The sequence below is a fragment of the Lissotriton helveticus genome, chromosome 6 (assembly GCF_964261635.1).
Source record: "Lissotriton helveticus chromosome 6, aLisHel1.1, whole genome shotgun sequence".
Lineage (NCBI taxonomy): Eukaryota > Metazoa > Chordata > Amphibia > Caudata > Salamandridae > Lissotriton > Lissotriton helveticus.
The window spans coordinates 1,164,541,123-1,164,563,904 of record NC_136067.1 but is presented as its reverse complement, the minus strand read 5'-3'; the positions used below and the strand labels follow the sequence as shown (position 1 = coordinate 1,164,563,904).

Sequence of the window (22,782 nt, the reverse complement as noted above, 5' to 3'; positions counted from 1 at the left end):
CAAACCGACAGACCACGCACGCAACCTGGGCTTCATCCTGGACTCCTCCCTCTCCATGACCAGACAAGTCAACGCCGTCTCCTCGTCCTGCTTCAATATCCTGCGCATGCTACGTAAGATCTTCCGGTGGATCCCCACCGAGACCAGGAAGACGGTCACCCAGGCCCTCGTCACCAGCCGACTGGACTACGGCAACGCCCTCTACGCCGGAACCACCGCCAAGCTCTAGAAGAGACTCCAGCGAATCCAGAACACCTCAGCGAGACTCATCCTCGACATCCCCCGACACAGCCACATCTCCGGACACCTGCGAGACCTGCACTGGCTCCCGGTCAACAAGAGAATCTCCTTCCGGCTCCTCATCCACGCACACAAAGCCCTACACAACCAAGGCCCGAGATACCTCAACAGCCGCCTCAACTTCTACGCTCCCACACACCAGCTCCGATCAACCAGCCACGCCCTCGCCGCCGTCCCCCGCATCCGAAGAGCCACAACAGGAGGAAGGTCCTTCTCCTACCTGGCCGCCAAGACCTGGAACTCCCTCCCGACCCACCTCCGCCTGACCCAAGACCACCTCACCTTCAGGAAGCAGCTCAAGACCTGGCTGTTCGAGCAGTAGCGGACCCCCCCCTCCCAAAGCGCCTTGAGACCCGCCGGGTGAGTAGTGCGCTATACAAATGATTTGATTGATTGATCACCGGATTTCCCACATGCAAAACACCCAACAGTGACAGGTTTCCACTGACTTATGAAGCATACACCCTCATACTGATACTCAGGCTTCAGCAACACTTTGATGATGTGCTGGGGAAGGGCACTCATCCCTACTCCTTCCGAGAGGCAATCCGGATTGCTCTGCTAAAACCTGGCAAGCAGCCACAGTATACTGACTCATCCAGGACACTTTCTCTCAAACACGGATCCGAAGATCTTTGCCAAAATTCTGGTGAACAGGATCCTATTGCTTCTCCCCAACTCGGTCCATCCCAATCAAGTAGGATTTATACAGGACTGAATCATGATCCATAATCTTAGTACACTATCTGCATTACTACATCAGTTTGATCCTGACAATGAAGCAGTGGCTGTCTTCTTGGACGCTACCAAAGCATTACATTCCATTGAATGGCACCTTTTGTTTGCTGTTCTGGCTCGTATGGGGTTCCCACAATGATTCATACAAATAATAAGATTTTACATACTAATCCCAGTGCCAGAGTGCATGTAAATAGACTGATATCAGTCCCCTTTGTGATTCAAAAGGGGGCACCCGCCAAGGCTGCCCATTGTTCTCAGTTATATGCCATAGAAACAGAACCTCTGGCATGTGCCATTCGGCAATTGCAGGGTTGTAGGGGCATCACATTCTCCTCCGCAGTATAATAGTGTTACTTTATGCGGACAATATCTTGTTATACCTATGCAACCCCAGCAGGAATCCCATTCCGATCATACATAAATTCACACTGTTAAAGGCACACTCAGGCATAATGATACATTGGAACACATCTTTTTTCTCTCACACCAGCAACAACCACTCTCATGGTGCTAGACATTGGTTAAATACCTTGTCATCTGGATTACCACGACGGTGAGACAATAATCATAGAACATCATGGCCTTGTGAAAGCAAAGATCGAAGACCAAATTGCAAAATGGGTCCAATTCCCTCTATCTTTTCACGGCAGAATCACTTTAGTTAAGATAGTTATTATATCTGTTCTACAATATACCAATCTCTCTATCGCAGCATTTTTTCAACACACTTAAGGCCCTAATGATCACTATGGCATGGGCAGGCAAGCAGTGCTGTGTCAAATGGGAGACTCTCACTTTACCATATGAGCATTGGAGGCTGGCAAACACCAGACTTTGAACTCTATCACAACTGAGCGCAGGCCCAATTTGCTTATTATTGGTTGAGCCCTACTCCATATTTGGCACACCTGGCCATAGAACACAACACTGCCCATCCAGCTTCTGTTAAAGCCTTTATATGGCAGACACTAACATGTAAAAGAGTTGAGGTCAACACAGTGGCAAGTACACAGAGAGAATGGGAGAGACTGAGAAAAGGGCACAGCAGCCCCATTGCATATTCACCACACCAGGCCCTCACACTCTTCCTCCTATCACTAATTACAAGTGGTTCGAAGACCCTGCCTAGACTGACTGTATCAGGAGTACAAATAGCAGGCAACCTCTTCATGTATGGTCATTTCTTAGAAAGTACACAGGTGACAAATAAGGAGGGGGGCTTTCGTCCTTCATACTTTCCTATATTTGCGTGTGCAAGCACCCTGAAAGGGACATTAACAATCCTTCCTGCAGAAATCCCATGAGTAAAAAACATTGACAACCTTTCTGTACACTACGATGCAGTCAGGGGCCCGATCAAAACGCCAAATTCCAGGCTGACATGGGAGGCGGATATAGGAGAGATGGTGACGGCCAAGGAATGGACATACTATTGTACTCAGATTAGAGCCGTTACTTCCAATGGCAGTCTTTGCCTTATACATTTTAAGTATCTGCACTGCATATATTTCACCCCTCTTGTGTTCTATGGTTGGAAGCTTAGCGATGACTCTAGATGTACCTGCTGCTGTGCACTTGATGGGACTTTATACATGTTGCATGTCTGTGCCCATAAATAGCTAGCTAATTAATTAACCTGGGTATTCCAGATCCTATCAGAAATTATTGGCCTAACAGTAACGCCTTCCCCTAAACTGGCCGTAATGGGATGTACAATTATACTATGTGAGGTGCGAAGGTACAAGTCATTGCGCTACCTCTCGCCAAGAGACCTGGCGGAAGAATTACACACGGTTGTTGAAAGCATTGCTCGGCACACTATAATATTGTAATGAACAATTAGATGCATACTACCTTATGATCATTGCTTGAAATGGAAAAATGGAAGTGCAGGTAGTCTGTACCAGAGTACCTGCTTGTTTCTGAGAAGTGCAGTAGTCTCCAATTTAAAGTATTACGTCTCTCTTAAGAAGTGCATGTGCCCTCCGTCTCAACACAAAAAAGCACTGGTACTCAATTACGGACAGTACCAGCCCATTTATAGCACTGCTTATGATCATGCCAAATAGCATACCCAGGGACATATGGAATCCGCTGCGCTCCTACCTAGTAACACATACCATGCCAGAGCCTACTCACCATGATGCAGGGGTTGATGCACTACATGGGACATTACTGAATATCGACACATCATACCATAACCCCATAGGAGAAAGGCAGCGGGTAGCTTAAAGTACCAAAGCACATAATCCACCTGAAAGTGAACGCAGGCAACCGACATGAAAAGGGACACTTCTACCATTGTCTGCGACTGTGGAAAAGGATATGCAAACCCTATTGGATGTAATACTCAAATATCTGAAATTCGTTTTTGTATGCAATGACTGATTGGGCCTTTATTTGTATTGAAGCACAACATTTAGTGCAGTGCATTGTTGGGTGGGGGGGGGGGTGTTCAGGCCTCGAATAATCATTAAAATGTTACCAGAATTGCAGATCTAATGACTTGAATGATCTGCTCGACCTTACTACACAATGTGCTTGACCCCTAAACTGGTCTCAAATTGTGTAATCCCAGTTAAGTGTTTTATTTTACAGAGACTTTTTTTTCCATTATCACATATGAGAGCACTTTCAAATACACAAGTTCAACATGGCTGCTGTACAAAATAATCTTTCGAATGATTTATTAGACTAAACGTTTTCTCCATAAATAATAGGAATCTAGCCACATATAGGGTACACATGACCCTCGACTTGCCTCTTAGTTCACCAATAGCATTCTCATTAGGACCGGGACATAAATATTTCTCAGTTCCTGTTTAAAAACTCTCACTTTTAATATATATATATATAAATATATATATATATATATATATACACATATATATAAACTAAAAGCATGATGTGGTGGTAGCACATTGTCATTTTCAGACAGCACATGTTCCATTTAAATGGCGACAAACGTCTCCACTACCATGCAATTTTACGGATTAAACCATATAGTGTATAAACAATGTGTGGAAATTGGGTTTCAACAAAAATAGTTATCATTTGCAAATATCCAATTAAAGTATTCTGATTTGTTTGGATCATACACAGTTACAAAACATATTCTTTCTTTACTACTGAAATATACTTTGAAATATTTGTACACTTCATTTACCAGCGACTTAAATGTGTTAGAAAAACAACTGACATCCAACAGCCTATCATTTCAGACTCGTACAACATGAGGGTTAGACAATTCACATTCCAAAATCCTCTAACCTTGCAGTCAGAGAAAGAAAAGTAAACACCAACCTCCAGCATAAAATAAGAATCACATTTTAAAGACATAACCGGACATTTAACATCTGTCTTTGAACGCAGAGCAAACATGACATGATAAAAACAAGATTTAAAAGCATCTTTATTGGTCGTTTTTTGAGAGTACAGAACAGCTGTTCTTAGTCAGCTCTCCAGAACGGGACAGAAGGCCCTAAAATGTCTTGCACGGAGTTGATTTTTCGAGGCTTGATGTTGGTTGGATTGTTACTTTTTTTCATTGCAAAATATATTACTGGTTTTAAGGGTACTGAAATAAAGAAAAAGATGAGCATTTATGATGTATGCAACTCCTTACAACATATGAAACATGAGGAGACGGAATGTAAGATTCATGGGTGTGGCAAAGGGACGCAAAGCTCCGGCAATAGTCCTCATACAAGAGACACACCTTATGGGCTCAGCCACTAGAGCCATGGACAGATGGGGATATAAAATGGCGGTGCACTCAAAGAGTTCACCTCTGGCTCCCTGGGGTTGGGGATTCTCCGCAATAAACGTTTCCCACTCATACTCACTGACTCCAAAGTGGACAAACAGGGGCGCTTTGCGTCACTGACATGCAACTGGGAGGGACGATCCTATAATGTGGTTTCAGTATACATTCCTCCGGCACTACATCAAACGGCGCTTCGAGCCCTTAGTACATTTTTGTTATCGTTGCCCGCAGGTGACACTATTGTGGGAGGGGATTTCAACGCCGTGATTGACGCTACCCTAGATAAGCATCCTCCCAGGGAACCACGCAGTGCCCAAGTCAAATTATTGGATTTCACCAACGCCATAGGCCTAATAGACGTTTGGCGAGCTACCCACCCGCACAACAGGCAATACACACACCACTCGGGGGTACACAATGGCCTCTGTAGAATCGACTCTATGTTCATGTTAGCAAAAGGACTAAATCGTGTGACAGAGATTCAACACCTGCCACGTGGAATATCAGATCATTCGCCCCTGTACTTGACGCTCTCCTCTCACACATACGAAAAAGAGTGTTTCCCATACACCCCGGCTACCTACAACACCCCACAATAAGAAAGGGTCTCCGCACTACTACAAAAAATATTTCTCCGAAAATGAGCAATCCGTTTCCTCCCCGGTAACACTCTGGGAGGCCTACAAAACGGTACTCCACGGTCAGGCGATCTCCCGGATTGCCGGGCACAAGAAAATGCATTAACAGCAGATGGAAGATTTGGAACAGAAGGTGGCGGTCGCCGAGGCGGACCATGCCCTGGCATTAGCAGATTAACTCCACACACGCACTCACTTTGGCTCAGCAGGCATATAAAACTTTTGCTTGGGAGGGGTGAAGGCGCAGCTCCAGGCCTCGAAACACACCGTCTAAGAAGCAGGCGATAAAGCAGGCAGGCTTTGTTTCAATTTCTTAAAACATGAAACAACTGTTATTGAGAAAACATTATGAGCGAAAGAGAGATGAGCCGGATTGCCGTTACTTAAAGCACAGAAACCCCGAGATAAGAGGGAGTTTTACTTCTTTGAGTTAATCATCTCAGGCCACAACTAGCATGTGATTAAATATACCAAGAGATTATCAGATGAGACGAAATAGGCTCGCTGCTCAGCTCCAATTACAATTCTCCTCCCTAAGACACAAATTAGTCAAGCATGCATAAAAAGCTGAATTACCAGGGACCGTCCAGCTCCAAAATGAATTATCCCAGTCGTGCAGATCAAGGCGCGCGCCGCCCTGAAAGCTCAGGGTTGAGCTGACAATGTGGTTTTATTTGGGCCCTGCCGTGTTCAAAGAAACAGAGGCACAGCTATTTCCATGCAACACAAACACTGAAAAGTTGCAGGCCCCTTCTTAGCATTCTTGAATGCAGACGTCTGAAGTTCCTATTACCCTGTGGCAGATAGGAGATTGTTTTCTGTCAGACTGCCTAGCCCTTAAGAGAATGCCTAAAGCATTGCAGATTAAATGCATGTCCCAGGATCAATTTGAATGACAAGTGACAGGCTGCTGGTCGTGCGCGTGAAATACGCCATCCGTCCACTCCTGCAGCTTCAGTAATATACCGGCGCATGCGTGAAACAGATGGCCATGCGCGCCGCTGCAGGCTCCCAAGAGCAAAGCGCTCTGGGAGTGAACATTCCCCTAAAAGCTGGGACATCCACACACCTTTGGCCAATTGCGTGCTAAAGCCAGACACAAAGGCCAATAGCGTGTGAGCCCACATGCACGAGCTTTTACTGAAGCTGAAGTGATTCCAAGAGGTCAATTTCCTTTGCAGTGCATGCCTGCTGCCATAGGCTGGACCTTACAAGCATTTACAATGCAATAGGTCTCGCATTTATGCGAGAACTATTGCATTGTAAATGGTTGGCCTCACAAACAACAGGAGGGAGGGCAAAGGCACGGACAATGGGAGGGAGGGCGCTGGCATGGACAACGTGCGGGATGACAGGGAGGGGAGAAGGCACGGACAACGGGAGGGTGGGTGGGGGGTTAAAGAAGGCACCAAAGAATGTCGTGCCTGAGGAGGAGAACCTCCTTACCTCCTTAAAGAAAATAGTAATAGCAGTCTGAAATATTATGTGAGACCTATTGCATCGTAAATGGTTGGCATCACAAACAATAGGTGGGAGGGAGGGCGCTGGCACGGACAACGTGCAGGAAGGCGGATAGGAATGAAGGCATGGACGGGGGGGGGGGTTAAAGAAGGCACCGAAGGAGGAGAACCTCCTTAAAGAAAATAGTACTCGCAGTCTGAAATATCATGTACCATTTAACAAATTATGTAAGTTGCTCCTTCCCACTACGCATTCAGGCGCATACCCTGCAGCCGGAGTACCATGCCTGTCTGATAATAACGACTGAGGCTTATTATAACTTCACTCGTCCTGGGGGCTGATCGCCATCTACAGATTACTTATAACATTATGGTTGGACTTCATTTCCATTTCTAATATCGTCTTTGTACGTGTGGACACTTAAGCACGCTTTTAAACTCTTTTGGATATAGGATATAAATAGCTTGCAGTAGAATCCAGCCAAATTCCTTTGAGGGATTCACTACGTCGAACGGAACCCAGTTGAAACTTGTGCAGACTGTATCTAGGTTAGAACTGGACTCCCGTCTTGTTGAGCTTACTATTGCTTGGATTCACCAAATGGAACATGGTCCATACAGAAAAAATTTGTTTGCCCTGATGAAGTTCCTATAACAGGAACAAAATGCGTTGGCTGTTGTCTTGTCATTTTTATTCAAAGAAGAATAAAGGAATTTGAAAAGAACATACTGACTAAAGTGTGACTTCATCCCTGGTGCTACCTCCATTCTTCCTTCAATTTATGTCTCTGGAAGACCTAACTGCAGCGGGTCTCGGAGGCGACTTGCACGGGACTTTATCACTTTATGGACACTATGATTGAAGTGCTTAACGTATAGTCAGCTGCTGTATCAGTAGTCTGATATAAGTGGGGCAGTCGCCATGGGAGGTGGCAAATGATGAGGCGGCGGTACTAAGGAGGGACTAACAAGCGGATCGTCGAATTAGAAGCCAGAATTTAGGACATAAAATGACAGAAGCCAATGGTAAACATGGGCGGAGAGTGGGCGGGGCTTCTATTCGCTACTCGTCTACAAGAAGTCTCGCAGAGCAGCGCATGCACGCTGGCTCACGCTCAACCTAAAAAGGATGATGCGGTCTCTGCCCTCACATGAATTAGGGGGAATTTCCACTGTCCGTGTATTTCTGTCACTTTAAGTCTATATGGGTGAATTGGGCGCAAAGGATACAAGCAATAATGAGCCGGCAGTAAAACACAGCTGCGCTGTGATGCCAAACCACAAACCAACAAGAGCCAGCTCTCTGCAAGCAGAGGAACCAGTGAGGCATGTTTGTAGCTCCAGGTGTGAAGCTAATTCCCTGTTGTTTTCCGGCCAGGACTCCTGTGCTTAGACGACAAAACTTAAAGGACAGAAGGCCGGCCCTCCTAAAGAGAGATAATCTACCTCACAGAGCGGTCCCAGAAGGAGCACCAGCATGATGATTGAGGGGGTTTAGCAGAGCTTAGCAGGCCTCTGGGATTTTCTCACTTTGGTAAAGGCTCATGTAAAATTTCTGCTAATTCTGTTAAAAGCGAGTTTGGAGTTTATGTTTCTTTCTCAAACTGGAAAGTTAGAGGATTTTCTAAAGTTAACTATACTATAATCAGCCTGGGTAAAATGAGTGGGAAAAGCTTTAAAATGCAATTTTCCCCCTACCAGACAACATTTATATATGTGTAAATGAGCTGTACTGTTTTTGTCAAAATATATCAGCATTGAAGCACTTTTTTTAACAATTCTGAAGAGTGATGGAAACAAACATTTTAATAGGATCAAAACAAATCAATACGTTTCTCGAAGCACAAATGAAATATTCTGTGAAAACCGATTTCCACACATCATCGCTTGAGCACTATGTACATTTATCAGTAAAACTGTGCAAATATAGTGCCCATTACAATACAAAATGTACTGTATGCAACTGACAACGTGCTACTATACAATGCTTTAGCAATATTTTGGTGATTTTCTTGCCTTCAATGCTTGGTTTTAACGTGAGAAAGTGTCACTAAGTGTCACACATTTGGCAGTAGAAGTCACTCACAAGTACCTTAAAACTGTGGAAATGTCACACATAAGCAATCTGTAAACTTGCCAGCAATGCTGGAGCCAAATGCCAAAACACATTGTGTTTTTACTACCAAGTGGACTAAACAATCTGCATATAGCTGAAAAAAGAACTACAAATGGCTTTCTCTGAAAAATGCTCAGCCTTCCTGCCCACCCTCACTCCCTTACTGAGTTTCCAAAGTTGTTCCTGCAAGGGGGTCTCTTTACGTCAAGACCAAGCCATTGGCCGTACAGGCCCATCTGCCTTTAAAAATAAGGCAAAGAAGTACAATAATGGGAATAGGCTACAGAATACACAAAGAATACCACAAGTCGGATGGTTATGGGACTCACACACACCAACGGGGGTGTGGACCTAGCGCACTGCTTCAGATGGCTCCACGTCACCCAGAGGGGCACGCCCAAAAGTTTGAAGACCCCTGTTAGGTCATTCTTTTTTGAAGCAATCTAGTCGCAGCCTAAATATGTATGCTATAGATAGGCACAGACAGAGCAGGCCTTTGCTAAGATAGCACTATGGGCGAAGATAAATTTGGCGCCCTTGCTGATGGTAGTGAAATAAATGAGGTAGGAGGGGTCTCTTTTGTGTGCACTTGTCGGTCCTGGCTGAGCAGTGACTGGCCCCTGAACACAAACATCCCTGGACCTCCCTCAGATCACCAAAATCACCCATAGTTTAGCTGCCACACGCAGGTGCTGATTTTTTTTTATGTGTGCCAGCAAACGTCAGAGGTCAAGGAAGGGCAAGGAAGGAGGCTAAGGGGGTGTTAAAAACATAACCAGCTGTATGATAATGAAGGACTAACAACAATTTAATCTGGCAAATCAGACAGAAACAAACAAGCCTTCTCTAGCGAGTGTCTCCGAGTGCCTCCGAGTGCCTCCACAGAGGTGGTTTCACTGAGAATTTCCCATTGACGAGATGGATAGAGAGACTCCTTTGCCTGACAGCAAGTTGCTCCTGTAGCATCTTCACTATCTGCACCTCCAACTCTTCAGACCCAGCTGTCGATTAAGCCTTCAACGTCAATGGGATCTTTGGCTTGGGTGGTGTCTTAGGATGAGAGCGAAGGAGATCGGTACTGTTGGGTCGAGTAGGGTTCGAGGGGTATAGAGGCTTGACACCCTTCAGCAAAGGCTTGGATGACTACAAAGCCTTCTGTCAGTGCCAAAGAGAGCCTGAATGTGGAAGGGGTCCAGGAGGCAGCAGCGCTTCTTGTTCATGCTCAATGCCAAACTCCCACGGGAGTGGTCCTTTTTCTCAGCATGGGATTTGCAACCTTGGTTTAGTTGTGTGGCTTTCTGAGACAGGTGGAATACTTACAACACTGGGTATCTTCTTGCTTCAAGGACCAGTTACCATCTGCATCATGCTCTGACTCGATCAAAGATACGTTTTTTAGGCTGGTCACTGGCTGGGCTGCCGTGATTCCAATCGACCTGAATCATTGCTTCTTCTGCACAAAAAGTATCTCCTTCCCAGAAAATGTCTAGAGTTTAACAATATGTTTGTTGGTGCATTTTGCAGTGTGCCCAGCTTCTCTCCTGGAGACATCTTAAGGTCTTCTTTAAGCGGAAAGCAAGGCAGAGTTTTCAGATGTCATTGTGGTCCAAGCACAGATACTTAAGAGCTCCACCAGGAGCAATGTTAATTTTGTTTGTTTTTTTGTAGTTTTCTTATGGCGCATACTTGACCCAAGGGGATTGGAGTGCTTTACATGATCACCAAATAGACTATGAGGTCACATTCTTTTTTTAGGTATGGGGAGATTTAGTGATGTGCCCAGTATTATATGATGTTTAGCAGATGTGAGGACTCTAACCTGGGTTCCCAGTTCTAAAGTCGGCTGCCATTGCCGTAAGGCCACATTCTCTCCCCATGTTGGAAAGATGGTTCCATCACCCACTTCAGGTCTGACGTCTACAATGTTGATGGTCAAGATGAGGAATCATGGACCCTGAAGGACACAAGGAGGCCCCTAGCATGCAGGGTGTCAAACGGTACTTGGTTGTCCTCCAAAGGTGTCCCTTGAAGATAAGCTACATAGAGTCGTCGAAGCGTGGACTGTTCTTCCAAAATACTGGTGTTGAAATGGAATCATGTGTGCCTGAAATTTTTTTGAAGAACACAACAAACTCTAAGCCATATCAGTGTATGGCCAATAGCAGAAAAAAAATCTAAGCTGGAGTTGAAGTCCATGCACACAGTGGACCAAGGGTGGAGTGGCATCACATCTAGTGTCTTGAAAGACTTCTTCGAAGAAAAACAACTTGGAAAACATCGGAGTTCTCTCTAGTACCATGTGGCTTACATGCTGATTCTGTTACATTTCTTTCTATTAGTGGGGTAAGAAGTCAATGTATTGAAATGGCTATGAATCAAGAGTCAATAATTAAAGAGAAGGTCTTCATTTTGCGATTTTTTTGTTGGCTGAATAGTGTCGAATAAGAAGAGCCACTTTCAAATGAATACCAGCATAATATAACAATTCAGGATAATTTGTTGATCTAGTAATGTAGAGTTATTTACAAAAAAAAACAACTTATCTTATGTTGGAAAATGGCAAAACAGCACTGTATAAGGTCATGAAGATGGGATCTAGATCATTTATCACAGCTTTATTGTTTTAGCCTTAAGCATGTTACAATCTGCTAGAGGACTGCAAAGTTAATGGCCACGTGGTGACACGGTGATGGGGCTTCTGGTCAGTTAAGGTGTTGGTGTGTCCTGGATGCCAGCAGATTAGGGGATTACATATTTTAGGGTGTTATTACTCTGACAAAGCAGAAATTAGTTCAACATTAGCGGTAGGACCGAGAATCAGTGAGGGAGCTATTTCAGGTGTTTGTAGCTTACAGCATCATTTCCCCCTCTCCTTTAATGATCTTTGTGGAGGATGTCAAATTTATCTGGAGTTCGGTTGAGAATGTCCCATACTAAACATCTACCAAGCAACAGATTTAGTAAGGTTAGTTGATGAGATTATACATAAAAAGAAGTTTGTGGATGCAGCAGCACAAGTGAGTCACATTTTGTGGCTAGACAGATTCATTCTGGAGGGATAGCATTACACTTACTGGATGCTTGAAAAAGGCTTGCCTTGATCACAGACATGGGAACTAGAGACAAGCCAGGTGGGGAATCACAGGGAAAGGAGACTTAACAAGCAGAACACAGTAGGCTGGCCATATTCAGGATAAACAAGCATTTACAATGCAACGGTTGCGCCTTTGGAGAAGTTAGAGCTATTGGCATTGTAAATGACAAAATTTGTATTTATATGTTGGTTTTGAAAACAGATAAATAAATGGCATGGTCATTTACATTGCCAATAGCTTAATCTCTCGCAAATGTGAGAACTATTGTACCCTACGGAAGAGCTCAGCAGACAGCAATTACTACCACCCACACACACACCCAGAGCCACACACACACACACCCAGAGCCAGCCACACACACCCAGAGCCAGCCACACACACCCAGAGCCAGCCACACACACCCAGAGCCAGCCACACACACCCTGAGCCAGCCACACCCAGAGCCACACACACACACACCCAGAGCCCCCCCCACACACACAACCAGAGCAGTCACATACACACACCCACTGGAGCAGTCACACACACACACAATGGAGCAGTCACACACACACACACACTGGAGCAGTCACATACACACACACACACTCTGGAGCAGTCACATACACACACACACACTCTGGAGCAGTCACATACACACACACACTCTGGAGCAGTCACATACACACACACACACACACTCTGGAGCAGTCACATACACACACACCCTGGAGCAGTCGCACACACACACACTCAGGAGCAGTCACACACACACACACACACACACTCTGGAGCAGTCACATGCACGCACACACTGGAGCAGTCACACACGCACACACTCGGGATCAGTCACATACACACACATACCATTTACTAGCCAGCATAAACCTTAGAATTGTAATGATAATGGAGTGCCAGCAACGCCTGTGACCTAGGATGCCACTAGAGCAGCGCTAGGGTTGGAGGTGGGGCGGACTTTCCACCTGAATACAACAAACAAAGGGTGGTGTTGCGTGGGGTGAATTTTTGGTTTTAGTCCTTCAAGGACGGCATAATCCTTTGCACTGGCCCAACCCATCAGTCAGGGGGATTTTACTCCTCGACCTTCCCCCGACGATGTCACAAGGCAAAGGGGCGGGCAGGCACACGGACAGCGGGAGGGGGGGCGGGCACGCACACGGACAGCGGGAGGGGGGCGGGAACGGGGACACGAACAGCGGGGGGGGGGGGGGATCAGCAACGGGAAGACGTGCCTAAATAGGCTGATAATCAAGCCCTTTGTGCATCATTTATATTTTTAGGCTTCATTTGTACCTATCTCTAAGGCAGAGACATGTGTAAACAACTGTATACAGAGTGGCATGGTTTGAGTCAAATCAAATCAAATCAAAAAATACTTTATTCGGTAGTTCATTTGATAAGAACACCATAAAAGTTCATAAAATACAGTTTGCAAGGTTAATTATATAATAAAATCACAATTTTAAGATGCTAAAAACAATTTAAAAAAGAATTAGTTTAAAAAGACAACTCAGTTAAAAAACAGCAAAATGTGACATACAATTTATCATTCGTCTGAGAACCATGAGGATTTGTACGCCTTCTTAATGTCGCTCATGGTCAAGACAGTTCATAGGTTGCGACGGTGTTGAATACAAAATTTGAGAAAACGTACAATTGCTTTGGCGTATTTTTCATTTTCTAAATATTGGAGTGCCAAGAATGCAGGGCGGCATTGGCGAAGCCCCCAAAATTTTAGAATGGGGAGTAACCAACGTCTACGGGGTTCTACAAAGAATTTGCAAAATAAAATAGTGTGTATGGTTGATTGTGTAGATACCAAATCACACGGACAACGTGACCGTGTTGACGCCCAGTCATTTTTGATTGGGAAGGAGACTAACAAATGAAACATGTCAAGCCTTAAACGAGTTAACAGCATTTTTTCGTATTGGGTTAAACTAAAAGACAAATAGGGTTCCGATGCAAAGACAGTCTGCACTAGTATGGCTTGTTGTACAGATTGTTTGTGGATCTCTGCTACTAAATGTAGCTGTCTCAGGTGTGCAAGACATTCCTTTTTTAGGTCCACCTTAGAAATTTCATTTATCCTAGAAGGATAGTCAAAGTATTTCTTATAGCCCAAGTCCTCTAGTGTTGCTTTGACAAAGGCTAGCCATTTGATTTTTTTACATTGGTCAAGGCTCAGAGTGTCTTCAATAATGGATCTCGTGAGATGGCATTGTTCAGTGACCCATATTCTATGCCACAACATTACTGGCTGTAGTTTTATAATGTCTGTTATATAGTCTAATCCCAGTTCTGTATGACATGCATATGTGGAGGTACTCCTTGGAACCGCGAGTAGTTATCTTAGAAAGGAATTTTCAATCTTTTGAATAGCATCCACATTTTCAAAACCCCATAGTCCTGCCCCATATATTGCCGTAGATATGCATTTTGCGTTGTATATTTTTATCATTTCTTGTATTGGACGTTGGCCCAGCCTTTGTGAGAATGCTTTTAGTGAGACAATTTCCCTCAGAAAAGAAAGTTTCCTGGCATTGACCGCTGGGTTCCACTTGAACTTCTCATCTATTACTACTCCCAGGTATGGGTAGGTTGTTGTTCTATCTAGTGGTTCACCTTTTACAAACAGCCTTCAATGTTTCCCAATCCCCTTCCCGGCCTGCATGGTATAAGTTTTCTTAACATTTAATTTTAGGTTCAGAGTGGCCATAAAAGCACAATATCTGTGTAATGCACACTGGAGCTCATTTGGGGTTCTTGCTAAAATAACGGCATCGTCGGCATATAGCAATGCAGGTATTTGCCGACGAGCTATTGTAGGTAGATCTTTACTGCCTCGAAGCATCGCTGCCTCCAAGCCGTTAGTATAGACAGTGAATAGAAAGGGGGCCAGCACACAACCCTGTCTGACCCCCTTTTCCACCCTGAAACTTCCAGTAAGTTCCCCTTTGGCCCCAAATCTTACCCTACCTGTGGTTCCTGTATACATTTCACGGAGGAAATCAACAATCGCGGGGTCAACACCCATTTTCAGCACTATATTCCATAATGCTGAATGTGCGACACAATCAAACGCCGCTGATAAGTCGACGTAGACCATGTAAAGTGTGGACCCCTTAGCCTCCATGTATTTACCCGCTAGGAGGGAGAGATTAAGTGCTTGGTCCACTGTTCCTAGGCCTTCACGAAAGCCATATTGTATGTCTGATATTACTCCTTGGTCGGTTGCCCACTCCTGGAGTCGATTGAGAAGGATCCGCCCTGCCATCTTCCCAAGCGAGTCCAGAAGGGAGATAGGCCTGTAACAGGACGGGGTATTTCGATCCCCTTTCTTGTAGATCGGGACCAATATCGATGACTTCTAGGAATCTAATAGCCCTACCTTTAGTGTGGCATTTAGAACATTGGTCAATATGGGGGACCAGAGGTCCGGTAGATGTTTAAAAACATCAGCTGGAACCCCATCTGGACCAGGGGCTTTACCGGTTTTTGAGTTTTTTAATGCCAGTTGGACCTCCTCATGGGAAAATTGTAGGTTTATTGGGTATGTAACCTGTGTTAGGGAGACTGGGTGATCAATTTCTACCGAGGTGTCTTTACTAAAAACTTTCGAAAAATGGGTTACCCATTCATCTTCGCTTATAGCGATGTCGATGGAGGGTGATTCATTTTTATTTGTTAAAAACGGTGATCTTATTATGTGCCAGAACATTGCGCTATCCTTCAACTCTGTGCTTTTGCTGAGGCGATTCCATAAATCAGCTTTTAGTACTTGTTTTCTTAACCTCATCACAACAGCATACTCTTTCCTTAATCTACCAACCTCAGCTCTATCCCTCTTATCCCTGTTCAAGGCCTCTTTTAGTCTTGTGTGTGCCTTTGTGCATGCCGAATTGAACCAACTGCTATTTTGGTTTGTTTCGGACTTTTGCTTACAGGTCCTAGTTAACTCTTTTGTGTATATTTTTTAAGACGGCATTGAAACTGTTTATGACCTCCTTTGGTTGTAGATTAAGGTCAAGACAGTTAGTAATTTCGGCACAGCAATGATTGACTATTTTATTAGTTGTAGCTTCCTTGTCAATTTTCCCCCATTTTAATGTATAACCGTTCAACAAGCCTACTGCAAGTTCTTGTTGGCCTAAAACGGCCATAATATTGGTAGGTTTATGTGATCTATTTTCCACGAAAGATGCAATAATTGGAAAATGATCACTCAATGGGTTTTTTGCTACTTCAAACAGTTCAATATCTATCCCATTCAGGGGAGAAATTAGTATATAGTCTATCAGACTTATTAGTCCTCTTCCATTAAAAGTTGGCAAAAAGGAAGCAGGATTTTTTTTTTCATTTAAGAAACCTAACTCTAGTTCAGCCATGACCTCGTTCATTTTCTCTCCTTCGATGGAGTGTGTAAAATGGGTTATACCGATGCCCTCCTCATCGGTGATGCCACATTTGTTATTATTACTATTCCTGCATAGATGGAGATTAAAGTCTCCCCCCCAAATTATTGTGCATGAATTTCATGCATATTTTATGGTTTGTTCTTGTAGGGCTGTTGCAATCTCAGTGAGGGTAGTTAGCAAATTGATTTGCGGCAGGTTATTATAGAAATTTACTAGTATGTACACTTTTTGTTTACTCCTTTGTAAAATTATGAGTTGGAAGTTATCTTTTATTATTAGGGGAACAGTGTCCTTCATTTGTATGGTATTTAGAATATAGGTGGCAAGGCCACCGCTGTTTCTGCCCGAGGGAGATTTCCTTGCAGGGGACCAAAATGTTTTAAAGCCCACTATGTGTATGGGCGTAATGGCCCAAGTCTCCTGGAGACAGATGATAGCACTTAAGTTAAGTTGCATCAGAAAATTGGGATTGCTATGTTTGTGTGCTAATCCAGCGATATTCCAAAATGTAAAATGTAGTTTTGACCTTATGTGAGTTGGGTCTATAGCAGTGACTGAATTGTCTACATACCCCAATATACCTGGAGTAGTAGGAGCCGGTGATACATTCAAAGTGTCCTCTTTTTCAGAGTGCCCCAATGAAATTGACATACATATACCCCCAGGTTGTAAGTTCACCCCTGATTCTAATGTAGGTGCATCTTCCCAGTTGGTTGTGGGGGTAGTGAGTCAGTCGTTGCTATCTAGCCCAGAAAATACATTATATCTGTTGTGAGTAGGAATGTTATAGGAAGTAGTTGGCAGCCGAGCAGCTTGGGTCCATCGATTGTCCCTGTAATCTTGATGAAGGGTAGTAGAAAGATAGGGATAAAGTGTTGGAGGCAAGCGAGTTTGGCTCTGGTGCCATTGTACTGATCCTGTGGGGTAGACAAACTTGGGATTTTGTTGAAAGAGGGGAGTCTTCATTTCTGACAGAAAGTGCCTTTCATAGGAAGGATTCATAGGGTTAGGCGGTATACTTGAACTTGATGGAAGCAGGTGCCTATAAAAGTAGCCCAAGGGAAGCAAGGTAGTGTTGAATTCCCATGTAGAGGGTGGGGGGCATTGGCAAGTGTCTTTTCTGCCCATTGAGGGTTTCTGAAGTTGAGTGTTACACAGTCGCCCTCGAGTTTTTTTCGCAAGGGGCCTATCCATCCCACTCTCTGTACATGGGTGATTTCCCCCGCACATTCCAGTGGGAAATTACAATTTAGCGAAAGCCAGTGAAGGATTTTATTTTTTAATGATAGAACAGTTTCTGACTGTTCTTGCTTAAGTATAGGCACATTAACTAACACAAGTACAAAGGCTCCACATTCTGGCGGTAAGGTGATCCGTGAAGGAATTTGCTTAGCTTTATATGGAAGTTCAGAGGGGGTTTTTGGATAGAATGTTGTTGCCGTCATGTTACTGAGTTGAGTGGGAATTTGTGACACGTGTTGCGAGACCGTTTGAGGTTTTCTTAGGTGAGCACTACTGGTTGTTGGGGGAAGACTAATAGCTGGTGCAGGGTGGGTTGCTGGTGTTGATTTATTAGTTGTTGTCTTTTGTTTTGTCTCAGCGACTCCACCGGGTATGGCTTTTGGTTGTGGCGGCGCTGTTTTGCTTTCATTGGGTTTAGCTTTTTGTGCTCCAGCCACGTTAAGAGGAGGGGCAGGGGGAGTGTTTTTATTTAGAGATACCAGTTCTTCGATTCTCTTCTCTAATCGAGCGAGCCTGGATTCGACTGGCGATATATAAATACTCAGAAGATCCCCGATTCGTTCAATCAGGTGATCAGAGTCTATGGTATTATCAGGCCTATCTCCATGTACGTGACTAGTATTTGTGTTAAGAGACTCAAGTTGTTGGTGTACATCAGCCAACGTGGCTTTACCTTTTTGCCCTCTCGGGCGTTTACGTTTCTTGCGAGTCGATGGCAAAGGTTGCATAGTAGATATAGCTGGTTTTGAAATTGCCCTCCCCTGTGTGTCCCCCGAAGCATTCTCATAGGTATCCTCAACTAGTTCAGGAGTTAAAGCCACATTGAGAAGGGGAGATCTTTCTAGATCACTGTCCAGCTCACAGTTGGTGCTAGTGTCCGATACTGATAGATTTACCTCATTCAATAAGGTGTGAGGAACGTCTATAATGTCATTAGTGTCTTCCACTCTCGAGGTATCGGCGATACCTGGGGTTCTGGCTGATTTAATGCTTCCTAGAGAGGAGCGTTTCGCAAAGTTCAGGTCCCGGGATACTCTTCGTTGCAGTATTGAGATGCTAAGGTCGATGGCATCATTAGTGCGTGTAATAAAACTGTCTATTGGACCTATCACTGCAGCCGCCCCAGCAGCAGTCTTACTCCTGCTGCCCCTTGTAGACATGTTTTAAAAAGTGATGTGTTTTTTGTGGGAGGTAGCAGGAGATCTTTGTTAACAACAGGACAGAGCAAATGTCAGTATATGCTGCGAATCCACTATAAAATAGCACTATGAAACAAGTCAAAGAAATCCTACTTGTTGTGGAGGCATAGGTGTTAAAGGGTAGGTCCGTCCCGTCCTCGGTCGTCCCCTCCTCGGTCGACCCCGGACGGCCACAGACGGCCCGCCCTTTGCCCGGGCTTAGCCCGGCGTCCCGCGAGGGTGGGGTTACGCAGCTTATATGCGCCTCCTGGCGCTTGGAGGCGGTAGGCGGAGACCGCGTGGGGTGCTGGGATTTGTAGTTTTCCTGCCCCGCTCTCCTCACTGCGGCAGCACTCCGGTTCTCGGGGGAGGCGTGCGGCGGGAGGCGGGACGGCTCCAGGCAGGAGGGCAGCAGCAACCCAACCCCTACGCTTGTCAAGTTTTCAGAAAAAGGGTCCAAGCCCACGTAGCAATCCAAAAAAGTAAGGTTCCCCCGCTCTGCAGAGGTTACGCAGCTTATATGCGCCTCCTGGCGCTTGCAGGCAGTAGGCGGAGACCGCGTGGGATGCTGGGATTTGTAGTTTTCCTGCCCCGCTCTCCTCACTGCGGCAGCACTCCGGTTCTCGGGGGAGGCGTGACGCTGGAGGCGGGACGGCTCCAGGCAGGAGGGCAGCAGCAACCCTACCCCTACGCTTGTCAAGTTTTCAGCAAAGGGTCCAAGCCCACGTAGCAATCCAAAAAAGTAAGGTTTGAGTCACTGCAAACCCCTGGCACAGCCACATGCAATCATGAGTCAATGAGTAATATGTGGCATAGAAGCTGGGAATACCATAAGACACATACGTAGGAATAGCTGACACACACAGGCAAACAGCAGTACTTGAGACTTAACATAAAATGGGAGGCACACAGACAGCGGGAGGCACACGGACAGCGGGAGGGGGGCGGGCAGGCACGCGGACAGCGGGAGGAGGGCGGGAACGGGGACACGAATGGGGGGGCAGGAACAGGAAGACGTGCCTGAATAGGCTGATAATCAAGCCCTTTGTGCATCATTTATATTTTTAGGCTTCATTTGTACCTATCTCTAAGGCAGAGACATGTGTAAACAACTGTATACAGAGTGGCATGGTTTGAGTCACTGCCACGAACCCAACTGCAGGACGGCCCTTACGGGCAGCATTAGCTCAGCGTGCGCTCTCTCTCACTGGGACCCCGGTTCATGCATCGTTACCGCTCAGTTCTTACCAATGAAGCCGCACAGCGGCGCCTGGAGGAGCCCCATGGCAGAGAAGGAAGGCGCTGTGTCCGGACGGGCTACGCTCTGCTCTAACTCCGCATCCAAAGTAACCCGAGCACAAGCCCCGAATTTCGGTGGGAGGGTCACACTCGCAGATGGTTACACCTTGGGGCAGGAGCAAGAACCTCCTCAGGGCTGAATTTTGGAGGACGCAAGAATGTGCCCCGGGCTCACGGACAGCGGGAGGGGGGGGCGGACAGCGGGAGGGTTAACGGGCTCACGGACAGCGGGAGGGGGGGGGCGGACAGCGGGAGGGTTAACGGGCTCACGGACAGCGGGAGGGGGGGCGGACAGCGGGAGGGTTAACGGGCTCACAGACAGCAGGAGGGGGGCGGACAGCAGAAGGGTTAACGGGCTCACCGACAGTGGGAGGGGGGGCGGGCGGGCACACGGACAGCGGGAGGGGGGACGGTGGAAGGCAGGACAGCAGCAAGCATTCGCCAGAGGTCGTGGCAAATGACCAAATAAAGGGCGGCAAAAAAAAAAAAGAGTAAACGCCCACCGCCGCACTGACGTGTCCAAAGGGGCCGGATGAGAAAAATTCTCAGAAACGCCCACGAGTCGCCTCGCAGGATGACGGACGCCTCTGTTTGCCAATGGCTAGCGTCCATTTATGGAGCAAGCCAATGGGAAACAGAGGCGGGACGAACATCCATGCTGTTAACAAAAGTTTTCGCCTGGGCGGAGCACTGCGTGCTACGGCCAGCCGAAACCTAAAAAGGACTAAGAAGACTTTGCTATGTTTGAGCAAAGCCGTAGCAGGTGGACATACAAAAGAGGAGAATGAGTGAAAACAAGGTGCGACCCACAACACAGGACTGAATACGGCATTGAAAGTCAAACCCACGTAAGCCCGTATCCAACTTAACTAACTGGAAATGACCAACATGCCAACAATTCTTGACCAATCGTTTTGGGCTTTTTCCTGCGCTCTTAATACCTGCCATTATCTATCAGCTTAAATATCGTTCAGAACACCTGAATTAGCAAACATTAACAAACAAAAACTTTGACTTTAACAAGGGTTACTCCAACTGCTGAACTACACGAGGATAAAAAGCATCCTTATATTAACGTTAAAGAAGTCAATTATGTTAAAAAGAAGGCTGTAAGTATGAAAATAAGAAGACAAAACATTTGAGTTAAAACGAACATAACTAGGAAGCTCTTTCAGGGTTTTCAAGTGATATAATAAGTTCACGTGTTTTATTGTGAAACTACAACAACCAAATGCGACCACAAACACAGAAATATACATTTAATTCTCACTGTTGTAGAGTCATAACTCACCAGACACGATGAATGAGCCATGTGTACATTTTGTAACCGAGGAAAAAGTTACTTCTAAATTAGAGCCCATCTAAACTGCTCATTTCTGCAGTAATTTACAACAGCACACAATGATAGAAGAGTCATACCTTTCTCTCCTTGTCGTCCCTCATGCATGACGGAAGCCACCAAGCGGTTAAAACAGTTCAAGAACGATGCAACGGCTCTCAACATAACCTGCCCATACAGAAAGATAAGAAGCTTGATTAAGATAAGAAAAGATGATAGAAAATTTACACCGGTGTGGTCATAGAAAATATGAAAAACATTCAAACAGATATGCATGGACACAAAACGCTTTTTCTGCACACTTAAAATGGAGTCTACAGGAAGGAAGGAGCAGTGCTAATCTGGATTGCGCGTCACATCTCATCTGGAGAACGTACATGGATAATCTCTCAGAGCAGACCAACGAGGCGCAGTTTGAGCGAGGCGCGAGTGGTTAGAGGCTCCACATGGGGCCCTCAGAGTAACAAAAAGGAGTTTCTCACAACTAAAGATGTGCTGTAAAAATGAATCTGTAAATAAATAATACATCAAGTGGCAGAAGAAACACTTGTTATAAAGAATGAGGTTTCCTTGATTCAACCCACTGAACCTAGGCAGCCCGAGCAAGAACTCCGCAAATTAAAGTTTCCACTTGAGATCAAATCGAGCTGGCCTACCAGTGAAGTGTTTTTACGCTTCGGACATATATGAACTCTTGTTTGATGAAAAATCAGGTTGACCAATGGACAGCACAGTAGCACCACTTGAAGGGAGAGAGGTGATTGAATTTCGAAAAGCGCTATTAGAAGACGTCAGGCTTGGATTAGTACATCACATGCTACGTATGTTCGTATAAAAGCCTGATTTCTCTAAAGTTTTAATACGTCAACCTACACAATTTCGTACATAATTTTTGTTCTGCAATATTTGTGATTGTGTTATTTGTTGTGCTGACTGTAAAATAATATCCTAAATCCAGTTGGGTTCTAGTAGCTGTGTCTGAAATAATTTCCATTTCACAGTTTTGATAAGAATCAGATGTAGCAACATACCGAATGAAGTCCACGTGTTGCACTAAACTATAAGGTAATTGCAAATCAACTGCGTTTGAGGGTGCTGTTTATTGTGATATTTGATTGGATCCCTACTCACGCTTTATCAGGAACTAGCCATATCTTTCGGGGCAGTGTGATTTTTCTTGGCACCTGTAA

The 22,782-nt window shown here is 45.2% G+C and overlaps 1 protein-coding gene across 1 annotated transcript in view; it reads right to left on the bottom strand.

Annotated features, from left to right (window-relative positions):
- Positions 1-22,782, bottom strand: part of URB2 (URB2 ribosome biogenesis homolog) — a 543,562-nt gene that overhangs the window by 107,975 nt on the left and 412,805 nt on the right. Inside the window, exon 8 of the mRNA XM_078648834.1 lies at positions 21,673-21,760. Coding sequence (XP_078504960.1) covers positions 21,673-21,760 — 88 coding nt within the window. The remainder of the gene's footprint in view (positions 1-21,672; positions 21,761-22,782) is intronic.